The sequence below is a fragment of the Eleutherodactylus coqui genome, chromosome 2, assembly GCF_035609145.1.
Source record: "Eleutherodactylus coqui strain aEleCoq1 chromosome 2, aEleCoq1.hap1, whole genome shotgun sequence".
Taxonomy (NCBI): Eukaryota; Metazoa; Chordata; class Amphibia; order Anura; family Eleutherodactylidae; genus Eleutherodactylus; species Eleutherodactylus coqui.
The window spans coordinates 180,433,812-180,456,048 of record NC_089838.1 but is presented as its reverse complement, the minus strand read 5'-3'; the positions used below and the strand labels follow the sequence as shown (position 1 = coordinate 180,456,048).

Below are 22,237 nucleotides of genomic sequence, written 5' to 3'. Positions count from 1 at the left end.
GGATGTGTTATGGCCACGGCGTCGCCAAAAATCGCATGAATGAGAGGCAGCCATGACCAAGTCCATTGAATGCCCATTTGAACTCCAATTTGAATGCCTGTTCAAATGGCTGAAGCTGCGACGCATATACGTCGCAGCCTCGGAATTCCGTCGGCCGGGAGTGGGTGGGAGTGTAGCTGTGCTAAACTTCCACTCCCTCTTCGCCCGTTGCCGTTTTATGACAAGGGGAGCTGTTGGGAGTTTAGCAGAGCTAATTCCTCTCCTTCTCTGCTCCAGCCTATGGAAGCTTCCAACAAGGGGAGGGGTCAGGACTTTAGCACACTAGCTCCCACCCTGCCCTGCCCCCTTCTATTGCAGACAGCTGGCAAGGGGCAGAGAGGTTCAAAACTCCATCCCACCTCTCTTCTCCGGCTGCTGTCATAGGCTTCCATAGGAGTCTATGGCAGGGGCCGTATTTTGGCAGGAAAAGATAGTTCCAGAACTATATTTCCTGGCTGGCATAAAAGCACCCAGCCGGAATGAGCAATGTATGTGCTATTTTGGCCGGCTGGGCGCTTTTACGCATCAGAAAATCACCCATCTGAACACATGCCCATCTGGAAACCAATGCATCAGATCGGTGGTGTATATCGGCTGGCCGTGAAAACACGACCAATATACGCCCATATGAATGAAGCCTCAGATGCATAACACATGACAATTTACACTATGTCGTTATTTATTTAGCAAAAACTGGGTCAAAGTGAAGAAGTAGTATGAAAAAATTAACTATGCCCTTACTGCTTCCATAGGAATTAAGAGGGTAAGAAGCAGCAGGTTACTGCTCATCAAATTTCCTTGATAAATTGATCATCAGCAAGTGTGACCACCTCTATAAAAGTAGATGTTTTGGTGGTTTGCTGGTCTGGGACATGTTTTGGTGGTTTGCTGGTCTTTAACACAATTCCAAGAAGGAAAGATATCAGCAATGAGATTAGAGAAGCAATTGTTGCTGCCCATCAATCTGGGAAAAGTTGTAAAGCCATTTACAAGCAATTTAGAGTTCCTTATTCTACAGTGAGAAAGATTATTCACAAGTGGAAAACATTCAAGACAGATGACAATCTTCCTAGGAGTGGAGGGCCCAGCAAATTAATCCTAAGGTCAGACCAGTGCAATGCTCAGAGAAATTGCAAAAAAAACAACAAGAGCTACATGTCTGACTCTACAGGCTTATTCACACGAGCGTATATCGGCCGCCATTTTCACAGCCGGCCAATATATGCTACAATCTGATGCATTGGATTCCAATGCATCACATCACACAGGCATATTCCCACGGCGTAAAAAAGCATCCGGCCGGCAATATAACCGGCTTTTATGCCAGGTAGCAAAGATAGTTCTGGAACTATCTTTGTGCCCAAAATATGTCAGCCGCTGCATAGGCTTCTATGGGAGCCAATTACATTGGCCGGAGAAGGGAGGTGGGAGGGAGTTTAGCAGTGTGATTGCTAAACTCCCTCCCCCTTCTCTCCTCCACTCCAGCTGTTTGCAATGGGAGGGGGAGGGGTGAGGGCTAAACTAAGCTTTGCCTCTCCCATTTCTGACTGCAGACAAGGGGCAGGGAGGGGGCAGGTGCTTAGCTCCACCCCTGTTGAACCCACTTCCATTGCAAACAGCCAGAGGGAAGGAGAGAGGAGGTGAGCCATCGGGGGGGAGGGAAGGGGAAGCAACAGCATTGCTGCCTCGGCATATATGCACTGGGCCTGTGCTGTCTGAATGGGTACGCAAACATTAGATTTTACGGCGCCATCGGGTGCATGTAGAAATGCCTGTCCTCGTGGTAAAAAGCCCTAAAGGACTCAACATGTTAATTGTTCAAGTTCATAGCAGTACAATTAGAAAAAAATTAAACAAGTATGCTTGCTTTAAATAGTTGCCAGGAGAAAGCATCTTCTTTCTAAGAACATGGCAGCACAGCTAAAGTTTTCAAAGTTGCAACTGAACAGACCACATGACATCTGTGACAATGTCCTTTGGGCAGACAAGAGAAAGTGGAGATGCTTGGCCATAATGCCTAGTATCACAGTTGTTAAAACCTCATACCAACTGTCAATCACAGTGGTGGAGAGGTAATGATTTGGAAATTAATTGGAATGTTTTGCAGCCACAGGACCTGAGCACCTTGTATTAATTGAGTCTACCATGAACTCCACTGTATATCAAAGTATTCTAGAGTCAAATATGAGGCCATATACCCAAAAGCTACAGCTTGGCTGAAATTGGGTAATGCAACAGGACAATGATCCTAAGAACACCAGCAAATCTGCCTCAGAATTGCTGAAAAAGAAAAGAATCAAGGTGTTGCAATGGTCCAGTCAAAGTCCAGACCTCAATCTAATTAAAATGAAATGAAGCAGAGGGCCCAAATTCCTCCTAAACAATGTGAGAGACTGATAATGTCATACAGAAAATGATTACTTTGAAGTTATTGCTACTAAAAGTGGTTCTACAAGCTGTAGATTCATGTTGTGCGCTTAATTTTTCGCATACTGCTTCTGCATTTTGTCCTAGTTTTTCTTAATAATGACATGGTGTAATTTGTCATGTGTTGTTCATCTGAGGTTGTATCTACCTAATTTTAAGACTTTCTACAAACCACATGTTTTTTAAAATAAGCCCTGATACGTAAAACCATAGAATTTTAAAAGGGTGTACTTGTTTTTTCTCATGACGGTTTATATATAGATAGATATTTATATGCATAGCAGTCAAACTTAATATAAAGTCAATGGGGTACATTTATCATCTGGCTAGTGCCAGAATTGTGTCAATTTTTTTTTGAAGGTTTACACCAGCCCTCCGATTTTTTAAAAACTGTGTGGGGCTGAGAATTCAGGGGCGTGGCTGCTTGCAGCCCATCACATTTAGCACAATGTGCACTAGAAACTGACAAATTATAGCTGAAATTTGCATTAGCTTTTAGCAGGCACAAATCTCAGATCTGGTGAACAGGAAGTGGGAAAATTGCAACAAATATATTCAGAGGCATACACATTTGCCACACTTCACACCAGCGTAAACTTTTCTTACATTAGCGTATAAAATGCTGGTTTATGTAAATATGCCCCAACTTCTCTACACCTATTTTTGGGCTTGTTAAATGTGTGACATTAAAAATATCATACTTTTGCAAAAAAAAAAATGGTTAAAACTTTACAACCCATCATACATATCATCCGTTTGCTGTGGAGAAGAAAGCTACGATAGTTTTGAAATAAACAAGCCAAAAGCAATTAAAGAGTAACCACACTTCATGTTTTTCCCTAAAATGTACAGAATAGATGATTCTAAGCATTTTTGCAAAATGTTTTAACAACCTACTCTTTACATTTTCATAGAAACGTCCTATTTAGCTATGCAGCAAATAGATTTTTTAATTTCATTTATGAATGTTGAACATTGTAATATTTTTTTTCAATAATAATGTTGTTTGATGTGAGGATAGTTATTATTTAGATATTCAGCATGTACTGATTAAGGGTTAAGTAATAAACTTATACCTGCTACTTTTTCTATTCATTTTTACATCATAGACTAAAACCATTCAAAGCAGTACTCAAAAGAAGGTTAAAAGAACACTTCCAAACCCTCCACCAGAAGAAACTGGCAATGTTTTGCAGTCTACATACAACTCAGTCGGATCTGTTTCTCGTAGAAGAATTTGTAGGACTACAACAATGGCTCGAGCTAAAATTCTTCAGGATATTGATAGAGAATTGGATCTTGTTGAAAGAGAATCTTCCAAACTGCGTAAGAAACAAGCTGAATTAGATGAGGAAGAAAAAGAAATTGATGCAAAACTGAGGTACCTGGAAATGGGAATCAACAGGAGAAAAGAAGCTTTATTGAAAGAAAGAGAAAAGAGAGAAAGAGCTTACCTACAAGGTGTTGCTGAAGAGCGCGATTACATGTCAGATAGTGAAGTTAGTAATACAAGACCAACTAGAATTGAAAGCCATCATGTTTTAGATAGGCCGCAAACTGCTCAACAAACAGAGTACAGTCCTTATTTGCCACCACAGACTCAGACAGAAACTCAATTTGCACCTCAGACAAGCCCTTACACACAATACCAATATCAAACCCCTACTTTGCTTACTCAAGCTCCAACACAATTTTCTCAACCATCACATTACCAACCACCTTTATACCACCAACAAGTTTCATCATACCAAACCCAGCCAACTTTTCAAGCTGTTCCAACTATGTCCTTTACTCTTCAGCCACAGTCAACACCAAGTCAACAATCTTCTTATCAACATCCTTCACAGTTAATATTATTGCAACAAAAAACAAGGCAAGGTGGATTAGACATAGACTCTAAAATAACTACACATTATGATGTTCTAAGAAACCAGCCTCTTATAATTGCCCCTGCTTCTACTGACAGTAGCTACTCTGTTTCTCATCTTGGCAGTAAATATAGTACTTTGGACTTACGATTAGGCTTAGATGAAAAAAGTAGCATGGCAAGTAGTCCAATGTCTAGCATATCTGCAGATTCTTTTTATGCTGATCTAGAACATCATGCTTCTCGAAATTATGTTCTTATTGATGACATTGGAGAGCTTACTAAAGGGTCAGGTTCCATTAGTTCTGCATTTGGACTACATGAAAAAGAGCTTTCCAAAACTGATCGTCTACTTCGAACTGTAGAATCTCGAAGAACTCCTGAAGTAACAGACTTTTTAGCACCTATTTCAACTTCCAGCAGATTACATGCATATGGGAAAGGAGATGAAGACTCAATGGAAGATCCTTATGAGCTAAAGCTTCTCAAACATCAAATAAAACAAGAATTTCGGAGAGGTACAGAGAATTTAGACCCTTTGGCTGGCTTTTCACCTTATTATCATTCAGATAGTCTGTATAGACACTTTCCTAAGAGTGAAAAATATAGCATAAGTAGACTCACACTAGAAAAGCAGGCTGCAAAACAGCTCCCACCTGCTATACTATATCAAAAGCAACCTAAGCATAAAAAATGTTTAATAGACCCAAAGATGTCAAAGTTTTCTCCAATTCAGGAAAGTAGAGATTTAGAACCTGACTATGCCAGCTATCTTTCTTCTAGCACATCTTCGATTCCAAGCATATCCTCAAAAGTAAGGCTACTGCAGGATGATATTACATATGGCTTGAGGAAAAATATTACAGATCAACAAAAATTTTTGGGTCCTGCATTGGCTCAAAGCCTCGGGTCAACTCTTAACACAAATATAAGAACTGCAATGCAGGATGAAGTTGATAAACCCTACGTAAGTGGTAATCGGTCACGGCCTTCGTCCAGACCATCATCTGTTTATGGTCTAGATTTGTCGATTAAAAGAGACTTATCTAGTTCATCTTTAAGGCAGAAAGCTAATGAGCCGGAAACAATAGAAGGAACATTCAGTCACGCAGCACCTTCTGGAAGAACAAAGCCATCCAGTCTTCCTATTAGTCAAAGTAGGGGAAGGATTCCAATAGTCGCACAGAACTCTGAAGAAGAAAGTCCATTAAGTCCTGTTGGTCAACCAATGGGAATGGCAAGAGCTGCAGCTGGACCTTTGCCACCAATATCAGCAGACAGCAGGGATCAGTTTGGATCTAGTCACTCTTTGCCTGAGGTACAACAGCACATGAGAGAAGAATCCAGAACTCGTGGCTATGATCGAGACATTGCATTCATCATGGATGACTTTCAGCATGCCATGTCTGATAGTGAAGGTAATCAGGGATTCAGACTTCTTTACCACTATCACAATACAAATCTTCATTTCTATGCATGCTATTAATGTATTTTGTGACTTTTAAACATTTTTTTTTCTCTTGTGGATTATGTGTTCTTTCTTTATGTAATTTCTTTCCACTCTGATTTATTTGAATTTATGTTCTGTTTTGTTTTGTTTTCATGTTCCCTTTGTTCGCATTGTTCCTTATTTATACATGTACATATACCAAATTCTCATTGTATGTGTAACTTTAAACTGGTGTTTCAAATTAATTTATGTACTATAGGAAAACAGGAAAATTTGTTCCTTTACCTTACTTTTTCACACTCTGATATATTAAAAAATAATTAAATACTTAAAAAGGAAATGAGTAAACGTATGTTTTTTTAAAATTTGTAAATTGAATAGAATAGAATACACTAGAAAAAGGAGATATAACTTACATTTGAAATTTATTACTTGCGCTTCAATATGTATCTACTGATCTCAGTGCATACAAATTTGTATTAGAATTCACATAGTTATTATGTATTTTTAATATATACTTTATTCAAAGACTATTAAGAAAACTAACTATGATATTTAAACTCCTTGCTGCTGTCAGCACATGCAACAGTCTGCTTTGCAATATGCTTTAGCAAGCCTTTAGCAGCAGCAAGGAGGAAAATGACAAAGCTACTGCATAAGTGGGTGCTTTGGAATCTGAAATATTTTTTTTTATTTAAAAAAAATTTCCTTTGTAACTGTTTGTGAAATATGTGCATTCATTTTTGTGCTTTTTTATGTTTACTAAATGTATGTGTGCTATTTAATAAATATGTGCATGCACCTTTTAATTGCTTATGATTATTGTATAGAAATAGACCGCATGACATAATGCTGCATGGAAATTAATCAACAGTATTTTGGTTTATACAATAATATACTATTTTATCAGAAGTTAAAAATTAAATGAAATACTGAGAAAGAAAGAAAATAAATACTGTAATAAATTACCCATGAATGACTTCACAAGAAAATATTGTCATAGTCAAACTGCACAAAATTACAGCTCAATATGAGTGGTAGTATAAATTGACTTGGTAATTAAAAAGAAAATGGGAGATCAATTTAAGTAATCTTGTAGATGTGTTAAAAATGACATGAAATACAGAACTCAATAAGAACTACCAAAAGATAGAGCAGAATTTATGTGTTGACTTACGCCAGTTTTCTTACACAAAAAGTTGAGACTTTTTGACCTTTTTGCACCGTGTATGCCACTATTTTGAAAGTAGAGGAGCTTAGTAAAAAGCGAGGTGACCTCCCATTGCCCCGAGAAATTTACTAAAATTGACATCGGAAACGGTTGTGAATTACAGTGAAAATTGTGCCTGCGCATAGTTGGCACAGATTTTATTTCTAGTGCACAGACTGGCTGGACTTAAATAAATTCATTCTATTCTTTCTGAATGTTTCAAAGATTTAGATTATACAATATTAATCATTATTAAAGGGCTTTTCCAGCTTTTATAAATTGATGACTTATCCACAGAATAAGGTAAACAATAACTGATCATTGGGAGTCTACCATGCAGTACCCTGGCAGATTATCTGTTCACCAGGCTGCTTCAACTATATAAGCAGCAGGATACCTCCATACACTGTGCTGAGGCCAGGCCTTGCATTAAATACAGAGCTTCCATTGCGGTGAATGGGAGGTCTGCCTGCAATACCATATCAGGCAACTGCACAATGTATGGATGTATCTGATTCCTGTTCTAAAACAGCCGATCGACCAGGGTCACAGACAGTTTGCTACCACCATTCAACTATTGATAACGTATCCTGTGGATAAATCATGAATTTTTAAGATCTGGAAAGCCTCTTTAAGAGTTTAAAGATTTATTACCACAGACATATAGCTGCATATGGAAAAAGGCCAGATGGAGAGAAGGTGAATCAGCTGTACATGAATGGTTCTTTCCATTGAAATCAATGCTATTTAAAGCATATTTTTTTATTAACTAGTGCTGAAACATAATAATATTGCCCATACTCACCTCTTCTGGCTCTCTGTACAGTGGATTTAAAAAGTCTACACACCCCTGTTTAAATGCTATGCTTCTGTTATTTTAAAAAGTCTGAAAAAGATGAATCAGGGTGGCTTCACATAAGTGTGTGTTTGTGCGTACATAGGTGCATACATATGTATGCACCCCTATATGGGCAAAAACAAGCATGTATGCAGGTGCGCGCATTGCCTACAGTAGAGCCACAGCTGCTGCCGACGGCTCCATTGAAGGCAATGGTGTGCCGACGCCCCTTAATTGTTTTTCAGGGAAGAGCTGAATAAGCTCCTCCCTGAAAAACAACCATTTTAGTGTAAAATATATATGTGTGTATATATATATACTAACCTTTCCGCTGCTGCCGTATCCCCCGCGGGGATGAAGAACACATCTGCCACATGCGGCAGATGTTTTCTACATCCCCGCAGGGAATAAAGAATTTCCTTCTGCACCTGTCACAGATGTGACAGATGCGGCACAGGAATTCTTCATCCCCGCGGGGAATAAAGAATTCCCTAGCACAGCTTTCACAGATGACAGCTGCGGTAGAGTATCCAGCTATTGGCACCCCGTAATTGTTTTTCAGGGAAGGGCTTTAAATATAAGCTCTACCCTGAAAAGCAAGGCAAACTAGTGTAAAAAGTTTTAAAAAACACATACTCCCCTTTCTTCAGCTGCCGGGGCTCAGCCGCATCCTATTTGCGATGTACCCAACTCTGCAGTGAAGTTCTTTAAAATCCCCTCCTGCTGAAAGAGCTGCTTCTGATTGGCTGAGGTGCTCAGCCAATCACAGGCAGCTCTTGCTGAATGAATGACAGGCGAGAGCTGATCAGAAGCAACTCTTTCAGTAGGCGGGGATTTTAATTCCCCGGCTGCTCAAAGAACTTTATCGCAGAGCCGAGGACAGCGCAGAGACAGTGACATTACAAGGAACTGTGCATCCCTCCAAAATTCTTAAAAATAGAAGAAAATTGGTCCAGGAGGCTCTGTAAAGGCCTACAGCTACAATAAAGGAGCTGCAGGAATTTATGGCAAGGATTGGTTATGAAGTTCATGTGACAACCATCTCCCGTATTCTTCATATGTCTGGGCTGTGGGGTAGGGTGGCAAGACGTATCCCTTTTCTAACAAAGAAAAACATCCAAGCCCGGCTATGTTTTGCTAAAACCTACTTCAAGTCTGCCAAAGTATGTGGGAGAACGTGTTATGGTGTGATGAGAGTAAGGTTGAACGTTTTAGCCATAATTCCAAAAGTTATGTTTGATGCACAGCCAACACTGCACATAGCCAAAAGAACTCCATATCTATAGTGAAAGCATGGTACAGGCAGCATTATGTTTTTGGGGCTGTTTTTCTGTTGGTGAACCTGGGACTTTAGTCAAGGTAGAGAGAATTATGAACAGTTACAAACCTCAGTCAATATTGGTACAAAACCTTCTGGTCTCTGCTAAAAAGCTGAAGATCAAGAGGAACTTCACCTTTCAGTGCGACGACTACCCGAAGCATACCTCCAAATCAAAAAAAGAATGGCTTTTCCAGAAGATCAAAGTTTTGGAATTGTCCAGACAAATCTCAGACCTGAATCCATTGAAAATATGTGGGTTGACTTGAATAGGGCACAGGATGCCCTCGCAATTTGACAGATTTTGAGCACTTCTGCAAGGAAGCGTGGGAAAAGATTGCGAGTCAAGATGTGTCATACTGATAGACACCTACCCAAAAAGACAAAATGCTATCATAAAGTCAAAGGGTACATCAACAAAATATTAGTTTTAGGGTGCGCATATTTATGCGACCACATTGTTTTTGTATAAAAAAAAATTCACCGTAAAGGTTTTGCTTTATTTTTCAATTGAGTTGTACAGATAATGTGTCACATTGAGGCCTTAGTCAGACGGGCGTTTTTAGCCGCGATTTGCGCATGCGCATGCGTCCGGCGATTTTATAAAACCATTGCTTTGCAATGGTATCGGACACATGAGCGCTTTTTATGCGCTCGTCCGATAAATTATAGAACAGAAATCGCAGATCGCACCTATGTGCGATCTGCGATTCCTGTTCTCTTCTCTATATGTGCTCAATGGGGCCGGCGGCAGCAGTGCCGACCCCATTGAGAACATATAGAAGACAAATCATTCTTCTCTGCCACAGCTGTAACAGCTGTGACAGAGAAGAACGATGTTTCCCCATTGAATTCAATGGAGTCGGCAATACAGCCGCTCCATTGAAAGCAATGGGCTGCCGGCGTGCGTGGGGTGAATTGTCGGGAAGGGCTTAAATATATAAGCCCTTCCCTGCAATTCATCCAGAAATGTGTTAAAATAAAAAAAAATTGTATACTCACCTTTCCGCTGCAGCCGGAGTCCAGCCGCGGCCGCTGTCAGTTCTCCTGAACTGCTTCTCGGCACTATTCAGCCGGCGGGGCTTTAAAATCCCCGCCTGCTGAATGATCTGCCTCTGATTGGTCACAGCCCTGACCAATCAGAGGCAGGTTTCACTCACACACCCATTCATGAATTCATGAATGGGTGAGTGACTGCTGCCTCTCAGCGCTGAGCCAATCAGGGGCAGGTCTGACTCACATCCATTCATGAATTCATGAATGGGTGTGAGTGAGACATGCCTCTGATTGGCTCAGCGCTGAGCCAATCAGGGGGCAGGTCTCACTCACACCCCCTTCACACCCACTGCAGGACGGCCGCGCGGAGCTCCGGTTGCCGGGAGAAGGTAAGTATATATATATATTTTTTATTTTTACACATTTTAGAATGAATTGCAGGGAAGGGCTTATATATTTAAGCCCTTCCCGACAATTCATCCCGGGCTCGCCCGCAGCGCATTGCTTTAAATGGAGCCGGCTCTATTGCCGTCTCCATTGAATGCAATGCGCTGGACAGCTCCGGCCCGTTTCTAATGAAACGCGGCTAGGAGCAGATTTTCGGGCGATTTGCGGGCGACTTGCGCGCACCGGTCACGCGATTTGCGGATGCGCATCCGTCATGCGATCCGCAAATCGTGTGAAAAAACGCCCGTGTGACTAAGGCCTGAAGGTTGAAAAAAATCTAAAATGATTAATCTTAGTTGAATTTTTTAACATGACAAAAACTTGGCATTTTAATAAGGGTGTGTAGACTTTTTATATTCACTGTATGCTTTACGCTGCCTCTTCATCCTTTATGATGGATTTGTTATGACAGGCTACAGTTAGCCTGTGTATGGCACATTACAGGCTGCTGCAGCAAATCATAGACCTCAATGCTCAAACACTGATGTCTGTTATTAGCTGCAGTAGCCTGTGACAGAGCATAAGCAAACTACAGCCTGTAAACACAGCCTCACAGGAGCTACCCCCATTGGACATGGGGGAAACAGGGAGAGGTGAGTATAAACTATTATGTTTTGGCACAGGGAACACTAATTAAACAAAAATCAACTTGGACAATCCTTTTAGGCCTCAGTCAGATGAGCGCTGTTTTAGCACTGTTAACAGCGCACAGAACTCGCTTCTCATAGAAACCAATAGAAATCAGTGCACCTAACAAAAGATACGACATGCAAGTGCAAACTCTCATGTTGGCTCTAAGGTACGTGCAAAGATAGGATATGTCCTATCTTTGCTGCGTGCTTACCATAGGCTCCAATGGGAGCCTTGAAAGCACACAGCACACACGTTGGATCATGTGAACGTGCTGCTTCAAGTAGCTTGAAGTAGTCCATTCATATGATCTTTACAGCACTATAGCTGCAATCTTTTCTCACGGCTATAGTGCGCAAAAGCAGCGCTCGTCTGAATGAGGACTAAAGCAAAGAGTTGAGCCAATGATATTCTCTTTAATTAGTTAACCTAATAATCTTCTTACAAAAAAGAAAATGGCAAAATATAATGTTAATAAAATAGTAAATAATTAAAATCATTTCAGTATTTTAGGTTCAGTGGAGCTTTCAAATACTTGTAAGTTCTCAAGCGACTATTTTTGTTTGCTACATTTGCTGGAGCATTTTCACAATGGTTAATACTGTGATAAGTGATAAAAAAACTGAATATTTTATAACTCAGTAATAGCTAATTTGCACAATAATTTGTTAAGAGAGCCATTGGATATATGGTCATATATCTTAAAAGGCTAAGGTTATGTATTAGAAAAAAATGTTTAACCTGCAGTATTTGGAATCTTGTTACATCTTAATCACAGTATTTTTGCAAGTATTGTAAAATATTTTAATATGCTTGTGAGGGAAAAAAAATTACTTGTGTAGTGTTCCAAGAGAAGAGTGGGGTTTATAAAGACCAGGTGTTCAATTTTCAAAATAGACACTTCTACCAAATCAAACTTATAGCATCAAAGGGATATATACTACTATAAGCTTGGTTCAGTAGATTTGTGGGATTTGAATACACTTACTTCCTGGAAAACAGAAGGTTTTATAAGCATGCAACACTGCCATCTGAATGAGGCCTCATAGACACTTCTCATTGCAGAGAAGCAACTTATACTGTCAGCCCCAGTAGTAGGCTGGAATATATATATATATATATATATATATATATATATATATATATATATATATATATATACACACACACATATGTGCATATATGCATATTGGTATTATTATTTAAAGTGCCATTATATATCTTATTGTACATATATATATTCTAGTTCACCAAAATTAGCCCATATTAAGGATATGTTTTTCAGTATTTCCCTTAGGTTATGTTCACATTTGCATTCTTTAATTCATTATTAACAGATCTATTTTTTTTCTCTTTTTAAAATGTAAAAAATGAATGTCTAACTGATGCAAATTGAAGAAACACATTTGGTATTTTGAGAGATCCGTTTAACGGATTTGTCAAAAAAACAAATAGGTTCTGTTTGCATTCGTTCCTTGTCTATGAAAAACAGAAGGCTCCATTCCATCCTGTTTCTGTTTTCGTGGACGAATAAATGTCCTGCACTTTAGTCTTTTCTTTCGGTCAAAAAAAAAAAAAAAAAGAACAGAAACCAGGTTTGAATGCAAAGAAACTGGGGCAAACAAGAACAAAATAAGTCCCATTAAAATCAATGGGAATTTTAATTTTACCAGATCAGGTTTTGGACGGAACAGTAAAATGGAAAAGGAAAATGCTGATGTGAGCTCAGCCTTATACTGCTTTTGTTTCACTCAGAGATCCATATTAGCTATTATAAGAGCTCTTACCATTAACTGCTCTAACAATGTGGCTAAAAATGTGATGTGAGCAATGTGTCTGTTGGTAAATGAATGTTTTTTTCTGTTTGTTTTGGATAACCTCCAGACAATTCCTTTAATGATGGTAGGAGTCCTCTGTTAACAGTCTCGTAGAGTCTGTGTACTGTATGTCTTTGTATTGCATGTTGGTTTTGTTCTTTAATAAGAACTTACTGGAATGTTTTAATTATAAAAAAAAGTCTATCTATATATAAAGGCAGATGCCTCTAATAATAGCTATGAAAAGGTAATTTACAATAGAATTACAAAGACATCAGTATTAAACTAAATGGTTTACCATAAAAAATAGTTCCTATATATTTGTCTTATTATATATTATATTTAATTACCATATATTTTAAATTATTATAATTACTATATATTATGTATAGTATGTCGTTAGCATATTTTTATTGTCTAATTCCCTAGAGATAATCTTTTACAAGAATACACATTTGTTAAAGCAGCCTAAAATTCCAAATCTTATAGAGGACAAAACTAAAGTGTATGACAATGCAAACAAAATGAATGATGCAAAAAAAGTCCCATAATGTACATCATTAGATTGTATTTCACCTCATTTGTTCATAGTGGTTTGCACTTCAAAGTGATATCCACCAAAAGGTTTGAATTTTCAATGTATATTTTGCGGTGTGGAAAACATGCAATACTGGTCCATTTGTGGTAAGGCATTATTTATGATCATTAACAAACTCTTCAAATATGTCGTAATTAACTTTGTGATACTTGCATTTCAGTTTAAGATGTTTTGTGGCACTGAAATTACCAAAGTACTGTAGATAATCAAATTACAGTGTTAGATTTTAGGAATAGTATTTTTTTTATTTAGTTTAGGGTTGTTGTTTTTTTTTTTCACTTTTTTCCTGTGGTTTAGCAACACTTCTGTACTAAGCTTTAAAAGGCAAAAAAAATATGTATTTTATAAGTTCTTTAAATTCTAAAAAGGCATAAACCATAATATTGAGCATATTCTCTTATTTTGCTGCATGGCAAAGTTACAAAACATCATTTTTAAAAGGGTGCCTCTTAGTATCACTGTACATTATATTTAACACATACTTTTGGATTATACTATAACAGTATGTTTTATAGAGTTTTACGCTTAAGACTATAATAAATATTAATTAGAGATGAGCGAACGTACTAGTTTCGAGTAATTACTCGATCGAGCACCGCGATTTTCGAGTACTTCAGTACTCGGGTGAAAAGATTCGGGGGGCGCCGGGGGGCGGGGGAGGCGTGGCGGAGCGGTGGGTAGCAGCAGGGAACAGGGGGGATCCCTCTCTCTCTCCTTCTCCCCCCCACTCCCCGCTGCAACCCCCCACTCACCCACGGCGCCCCCCGAATCTTTTTGCCCGAGTACAGAAATACTCGAAAATCGCGGTACTCGGGCGAAAAAGGGGCGTGGCCGAGTAGGTTCGCTCATCTCTAATATTAATATATTATAGAGTTTAGATTATTTTATGTTCTCACAATTACAGAGCAAAGCAAACATAGCTTCATGATTTTAATCATCAGATTTAAAACAGACCTCAATTATAGTACCTCATTTATGCATTTTATATTGCAAAATTCCTTAATGCTAAATCTTATTTGTGATATTTATAAAGTTTTGTGCTAAATGGCTATACATCACTATGGACCCTTCAATATTAGAAAGTGCAGCTCTCACTCTAGATAACTTAGCACAATCATATTTCACACAATTGACCACAAATTTTTATATGCATCGTGTAGAGTTGCAAGACTAAGTAAATAAACCCTTTAGAATTACATAAATTTCTGCATCAATTACTAAGTCATAATCATAGCCAAACAAAATTTAACTAAACTAGTCACACAAACATTTGTGCTGGTTATGTATTTTATTGAGATTGATCTAAGTGAAAAAGAAAAGCAAAGGAGAAGAAGGACAAGGGTAGGGGTGGGGCAGTATCTAGAGCAGTTTCATTAAACAACCAAAGGTAAAGAGTAGAGATGAGCGAGCACCAAAATGCTCGGGTGCTCGTTACTCGAGTCGAACTTTTAGTGATGCTCGAGAGTTCGTTTCGAGTAACGAACCCCATTGAAGTCAATGGGCGACTCGAGCATTTTGTATATCGCCGATGCTCGCTAAGGTTTTCATTTGGGAAAACCTGGGAAATTCAAGAAAGTGATGGGAACGACACAGAAACGGATAGGGCAGGCGAGGGGCTACATGTTGGGCTACATCTCAAGTTCCCAGGTCCCACTATTAAGCCACAATAGTGGCAAGAATGAGACCCCCCCCCCCGCACTGTCAGCATAAAGATCGTTCTCCTCTGCCACAGCTGTAACAGATTGTAATCAGATTGGTCCCTGCGCTGAGCCAATGAGAGGCAGCAGTCACTCACCCATTCATGAATTCATGAATGGGTGTGTGAGTTAGATCTGCCTCTGATTGGTCAGGCTGTGACCAATCAGAGGCAGGTCATTCAGCAGGTGGGGATTTTAAATCCCCGGCTGCTGAATACTACTCACAGCTGTTCAGAGCAGTTCAGGAGGACTGCCGCCGGCCGCGCTGAACTCCATCTGCCGGGACCAGGTGAGTATATATTTTTTTTTCATTTTTACACATTTCTGGATGAATTGCAGGGAAGGGCTTATATATTTAAGCCCTTCCCGACAATTCATCCCGCGATCGCCGGCAGCCCATTGCTTTCAATGGAGCCGGCTGTATTGCCGGCTCCATTGAATTCAATGGGCTAACATCGTTATGCCGGGACAAGGTGAGTATATATATTTTTTTATTTTTACACATTTCTGGATGAATTGCAGGGAAGGGCTTATATATTTAAGCCCTTCCCGACAATTCATCTCACGATCGCCGGCAGCCCATTGCTTTCAATGGAGCCGGCTGTATTGCCGGCTCCATTGAATTCAATGGTCAGTGCTCATTTAATCGGGACGAGTACCGCGTGGTGCTCGTCTCGAGTAACGAGCATGTCGAGCACCCTAATACTCGAACGAGCATCAAGCTCGGATGAGTATGCTCGCTCATCTCTAGTAAAGAGCAAATAGTTATTTCTTCACCTGAACAGGTTGTGTTGAATGTAAGCACAACTACATGAAAGCACGTCATGGAAGTAAATTAAGATGTTGATCAATCTCTCAAGTGGGAGCTGCAAGCTTTTATCCTGATTTCATTGGGAGAGCTTTTCCCAGAGCTCCAAACCAGCTATACAATTCGAAATAACCATAAACCAGCAAATCCTGGTGCTGCTCATAGAACCACTAACAACCATGTTGCTGAGAACACTTAAATTTAATAAATCTTTTATTTTAAAAAAGGATCAAGTAACGTGTTTCATCTTCAGAATGCGGTCATCCTTAGGTCAGCCTATTAGAAAGTGTGGTTCTCACTCTAGATGGCTTAGCACAATCATATTTTATATAGTTGACCAATCATTGGGATACTACAAGGCTGTTTCCTGGGCCCAGTTTTGTTAAACATTTTTATAAATGATCTGGATAAGTAAATTGAGGGTAAACTGATATAATTTGGTGACAACACAAAACAAGGAGGGATACCTAATACTAGAGAAGAGTGAGCAGATTCAAAAAGATCTAAACAAGCTTGAACAAGGAAAAAAACATTAAAAAATGGAGCAAGTTCAGAGAAGAGTTACCAGGATGGTGATGATCTGCAAATGTTTAGCTTGCAACAAAAGAAGACTGAGGGAAGACTAAATAGCTGTCTAGAACTATCTGAAGGGCTGTCACAGTCCAGAGCGATCAGCCCTATTCTCATTTGCACGAGAAAAGACTAAGAGCAATGGGATGAAACTGAAAGGGAGGAAACACAGATTAGATATCAGAAAAAACTTTAGGACAGTGAGGGTGATCAATGAGTGGACCAGGTTGTCATGGGAGGTAGTGAATTTTACTTTAATGGAAGTCTTCAAACAGAGGCTGGACAGACATCTGTCTGGGATGATTTAGTGAATCCTGCACTAAGCAGGGGGTTGGACTAGATGAGCCTGAAGGTCCCTTCCAACTCTACCATTATTTGATTTATATAGGCATCATGTAGATTTGCAAGAAAAAGTTAGTGAACCATTAGAATAATGACAATTTCTACATCGATTACTAAGTCATAATCATAAGCAAGCACAATTTAACTAAGCTAGTAACACACAAACATTTGTGCCAGTCAATCCTTTTTTGAGCACATTGAGTAAACATCTACATTGCAGGAAGAAAAATGTGTAAAACGTTGAATTTATTAACATTTAGTTTCCACATAATTCCATTTGTAATTTGTCTAAACATAGATTGATGTATATTTTTTGAAAGTGGGGAGAAAAAAATAAAAATTGATAAGGGCTGTGATTGTAAAATGGTAATGATCAGAGCACTTGTGAAATCCACACTTTTAAATTAAACTTCTTAATTGAAACATCATTTGCAAGTTAGCTCTTCTAGACATCTTTGACACAGGGTTTCACTTCATTTTTTTTCTTGTACTCAATAAAAAAACATGAGTGGTACAACTGTACATATGTTATTAATTTAGGTAGATTGTGTTGTATACAATTGTGACTTACCAAATTTTAGTAATCAATTCAGAGGTCCAGGTAATGTCAAAGGGTTCACTTACCTTTTCTTGCAATGGTATTACCACATTTCACTCCTATGGAAATTGTAACTACTCTATTGCTGATATCACTTGAATTTTCAGTTGTCAGGAGCTCATCAATGGCAGGCTTCCATTTAAAAGAAAAAAAGATTGTCCTTTTATTAATAAAATAGTATCCTATATTGTAATGGTTATACTTGCATAATAAACTATTCAATATAGCAATAAAATATTGTTTTGCATAATTTAAATAGACCTAATTACATCATTACAACAGTTTGCAGCATGACATCATCTCTCCATATTGCATATTTATAGTGCTTATTTTTTTGTGTGTGAGCAAGAACTGTGTGGTCTCAGTTGTTGTGGTTTGGTTGGCGGTACAACCACAATATCCTCTAATATTGTTTCACTGCCTCAATTAGAAAAATCTGTGCAGTAGAGAAGTAAGATGGCTCATAAAGGATACTCTCAGTTAATTGTTCATTTGTACACAGATGCAACAATTTACATCTATTTAATTTTGAAAATGCTGTAAATGAATAAGGACAAACATTGAGGAAGAAGCTTTTAAACAAAATCAAAATGAGACTCCAAAAAAGTACACATAATGATAATCATAGAATTGTAAAACATCTAAAGAATAACACGATGGACTAAATGACTGAACCACTTAAAACATGTATTTTTTCCTATAGAGTTCCTTGATATAACTGGTTGATATATTCTGGATTGTCGAAAGGCTTTTTAAAACCAAATCCAATTGGTTATGTATGAACTGTCAACAGAGATTGAACCAAGGAAGCTAATTTGCTGGTACAGTCAACTGAGAAGCTAAAGTTATATGGAGGCCTTAACTTTTTCATTTAGGTGTATAGTTGAGTGGACTGGCTGCACTTGTGAGAGAAAATCACGCAAGATTTGGGCATTGCAAGATGCACAAATCTCGCAAGAATATATACCCTATTCTTTTGAATGGGGTCATACACATGAGAGATGTGGAAAACAAATAGTGCCACATCCTACCTTGGTGCATGCTCTCACATCGTATCTCCCATTGTTTTCAATGGGGCGGGCTCCAACATCGCACCATTAAAAACATTAGGAGAAACTCAGCGAACGCTGAGGATCGCTAGATGTCTGAAGTGTTGTGAGATGGTTTTGTTATAATGCTGGCAAATGCAATTTTGGGCCTTGATTTACGGCCCAATATCACGCTCGCCTATGTGAAGTTAGTCTTAAGCTTCCTGCCTCTTTCAGTGGTTAACTTTAGCATAACTGATGAAAAGCATTGTTACAGTTAGGAAGAATTGCAGTTTTAATAGCATTAAATGCTTTCTGTAGCCTTTGTGACAAATCCCACAAGAAAAAAAAAATATTTCCAAACATTTGGCAAAATGTTTAGAAATGTTAAATTTTTAGTTAATACATTTAAGTAATTAATTGGTATTCCTTCAAATTTTTTAGTAATTGTCATTAGTTATATCTGAAAGGTTTGTTTATGTCTACTTGCAAAAATGCAGAATACATTTCATAGAGAATACATTTCATAGAGATTCAGTAAAATATTACTAAGTAATCAAATATATAAAAAATAGAGTTTAAATGGACTAATGTAACTAAACAGGATTTCCATTTATAGAGTGCTGTTTGAAAATTTTTCAGCTCTAGTCTTTTTCACTGGGGATGGGAATAAAAAGGTTTTGTTTTTTGATTGATGTCTGTGTGTTAGGGGACAATATCTTTTGGAAAAATCATAACTTTTTCATGTTTAGTTCATTTCAATCTTCACAAATTACTGTATACATGAGGTCACTTCTCACTGCACCCAATAAAAATGATTAGGAAATGTTCAGTTCCATTACACTAATGGCATGGCAATTAGTTTATCAAAATGAACTGACTTATTTTGCTTTGCAATTGTACAGTTAGCTACCAATCTGCTTGCCTGTATATGTACTTCTGATCTTGACCTAAGCTGCATGGTTGGTCTTTTGCATGGCTGCCTCACGGTACTCTTTTTCTTTTCCCTTTACTATACAATGGTTAAAATAGAAATATTAACATTACATTGATTTCCAAAGCCTATCACCTTCGCCGTGAAGAAACAGATTGGTTTGACAAGCCTAGGGAATCCCGACTGGAAAATGGGCATGGAATTGAGAGAAAACTACCTGACAAATTATCACACAGCAGACCAGCTCATCCGCAGGAACAAGTAAGATGTTGGAAAAGCTGATAAGTGCAGGTTTACACTCTCCACTCTAGATATGTGGCATACTTGTATTAAGAGAACAAATGTTTAATGATTCCAGAATTAGGAGGTCAACATTTTTCAATAAGATGTGTCACCAAACTGCCCTCTATCTGACATCCATAAAGGGCTAACCTACTAAACCCACTGAATAGCCCTGGAAACTGTTATGTAAGGTGCTGAGTGGATATGTCTAAAGCTGCGTGCCCCTCCTACAGACTGGTTCACCTGCTAGTCTACCTGACTCCCTAATGAGAAAATATTTAGTAAGACTGGTGACAACTTTCGGCCACACAGCTGCACCTAGTAGCAGAGCACATTTAGCTTAATTTATAGACATGCTGATGCAGAGAAGTCTCTATTAATTCTGGTCACAGCACAAAAAATGTTTTAAATATAACAGCAATTTCTTGAAAGCATAACACAGCCCAGCATCCTCTAGGATAGTCACAAAATGAAAAAATAGAGTGTAAGGGCTTAGTCAGGCAGGCGCATCCTGCACTAAAAGACGGCCGCACTGCAGATGCGGACGACTCTCCACAGCGCCGGAAGAAAGAACATGTGACCGGCTCCATTGCCGGTCATGTCTTCTTTCTTCCGGCGCTGTGAAGAGACGTCCATCCTGAAGTGTGGCCGTCTTCTTCGTGCAGTAACAGGGGCGCTGATGTGCCTGTGTGACTAAGCCCTCAGTGCAAGTTCATAAAGTAACCCTAAATTTGAAATGAATGATTAAAGTAAAAGTGAAGATGTCAGTGTGCAGAATTTTCTGCATGCCCCTGAAACAAGCAGTCTTGTTGAATTCCAGCAGTGAATGCGTATTTTATTTTCCAATTTTTTTCCATTTTTAGTTAATAGACTTTTCAGGATGGGAGCTTAGGGCTCATTCACACCTGCATTAGGGCTCTGTTAAGGCTTTCTGTCCCTGTTCCATTTTTGGAACAGATGAATAGAATTAAAATGGAATTAATCCCTTAAGGACATGGCACTTTCTTTTTCCATTTTCTGTTTTTCTTCCTCCCTATTAAAAATCATAACTCTTTTAGTTATCCATCACTATCACTGCCTGAAAGCATGTTCTTTGCGGGACAAGTTGTATTTTTTAATGGCACGATTTAATGTGCCATATAATTTACTGAAAAACTTAAAGGGGTTGTCCCGCGCCGAAACGGGGTTTTTTTTTTTTTAATCCCCCCCCCCCCGTACGGCGCGAGACAACCCCGATGCAGGGGTTAAAAAAACAAACCGCTCAGCGCTTACCTGAATCCCGGCGGTCCGGCGTCTTCATACTTACCTGCTGAAGATGGCCGCCGGGGTCTGCTCCCTCCGTGGACCGCAGCTCTTCTGTGCGGTCCATTGCCGATTCCAGCCTCCTGATTGGCTGGAATCGGCACGTGACGGGGCGGAGCTACACGGAGCCTGCATTCTGCACGAGCGGCTCCATTGAAGAGAGCAGAAGACCCGGACTGCGCAAGCGCGGCTAATTTGGCCATCGGAGGGCGAAAATTAGTCGGCTCCATGGGAACGAGGACGCCAGCAACGGAGCAGGTAAGTAAAAAACTTTTTATAACTTCTGTATGGCTCATAATTAATGCACAATGTACATTACAAAGTGCATTAATATGGCCGTACAGAAGTGTATAGACCCACTTGCTGCCGCGGGACAACCCCTTTAAAAAAATTCTAAGTGGAGTGAAATTACAAAAAAAAAATTCCGCCATCTTTGAGTGTGTCATGTTTCTACGGCATATGCACTGCAACAAAAATGACCCATTATCTTCATTCTATGGGTCAATACGACTACTACGATACCAAACATATATTGTTTTTTGTTTTTTTTTTGCTGTACTACTTTTTTTTCCCAAAGATATTTAATCTTATTAAATTATTTTCAGTTGCTGACCGCAAATAATTTAACAAATTATCTCTCTCCCCCCCCCCCCCCGCTAACCCCCTTTCCCCCCCTGCCCCCACATTTGTTTGGACAAGCAATCAGTTACTCGAAAAGACCGATGCTCACTCGAGCATCAGCCTTAAATGAGCATGCTCACTCATCTCTAGTTGGTATCATTCTTGAAAACATACAAATTTTTGATCGCTGTTTATTACATTTTTTCCTGAAGACAAGGAGACCAAAAAAAGCACAATCTTGGCATTCTTTTTTTTCTAATGATTTTCACCATGCAGGGTATAAAATGCATTACTTTGATAGATCGGACTTTTTTACGTATGCAGCGCTTCCAAATATAGATTATATTATTAAATATGGCAATAGGGAGGGGTTAAACTTTTATTACTTTTTATTTTTTTTAATAATTAGTAGAAACCT

General features: G+C 38.9%; 1 protein-coding gene across 1 annotated transcript in view; it reads left to right on the top strand.

Moving 5' to 3' along the window:
• The window catches only part of PCLO (piccolo presynaptic cytomatrix protein), a 163,851-nt gene that overhangs the window by 29,657 nt on the left and 111,957 nt on the right, over window positions 1-22,237 (top strand). The window contains exons 2-4 of the mRNA XM_066589315.1: window positions 3,576-5,751; window positions 13,107-13,124; window positions 19,742-19,875. Of these exons, the coding sequence (XP_066445412.1) occupies window positions 3,576-5,751; window positions 13,107-13,124; window positions 19,742-19,875 (2,328 nt within the window). The remainder of the gene's footprint in view (window positions 1-3,575; window positions 5,752-13,106; window positions 13,125-19,741; window positions 19,876-22,237) is intronic.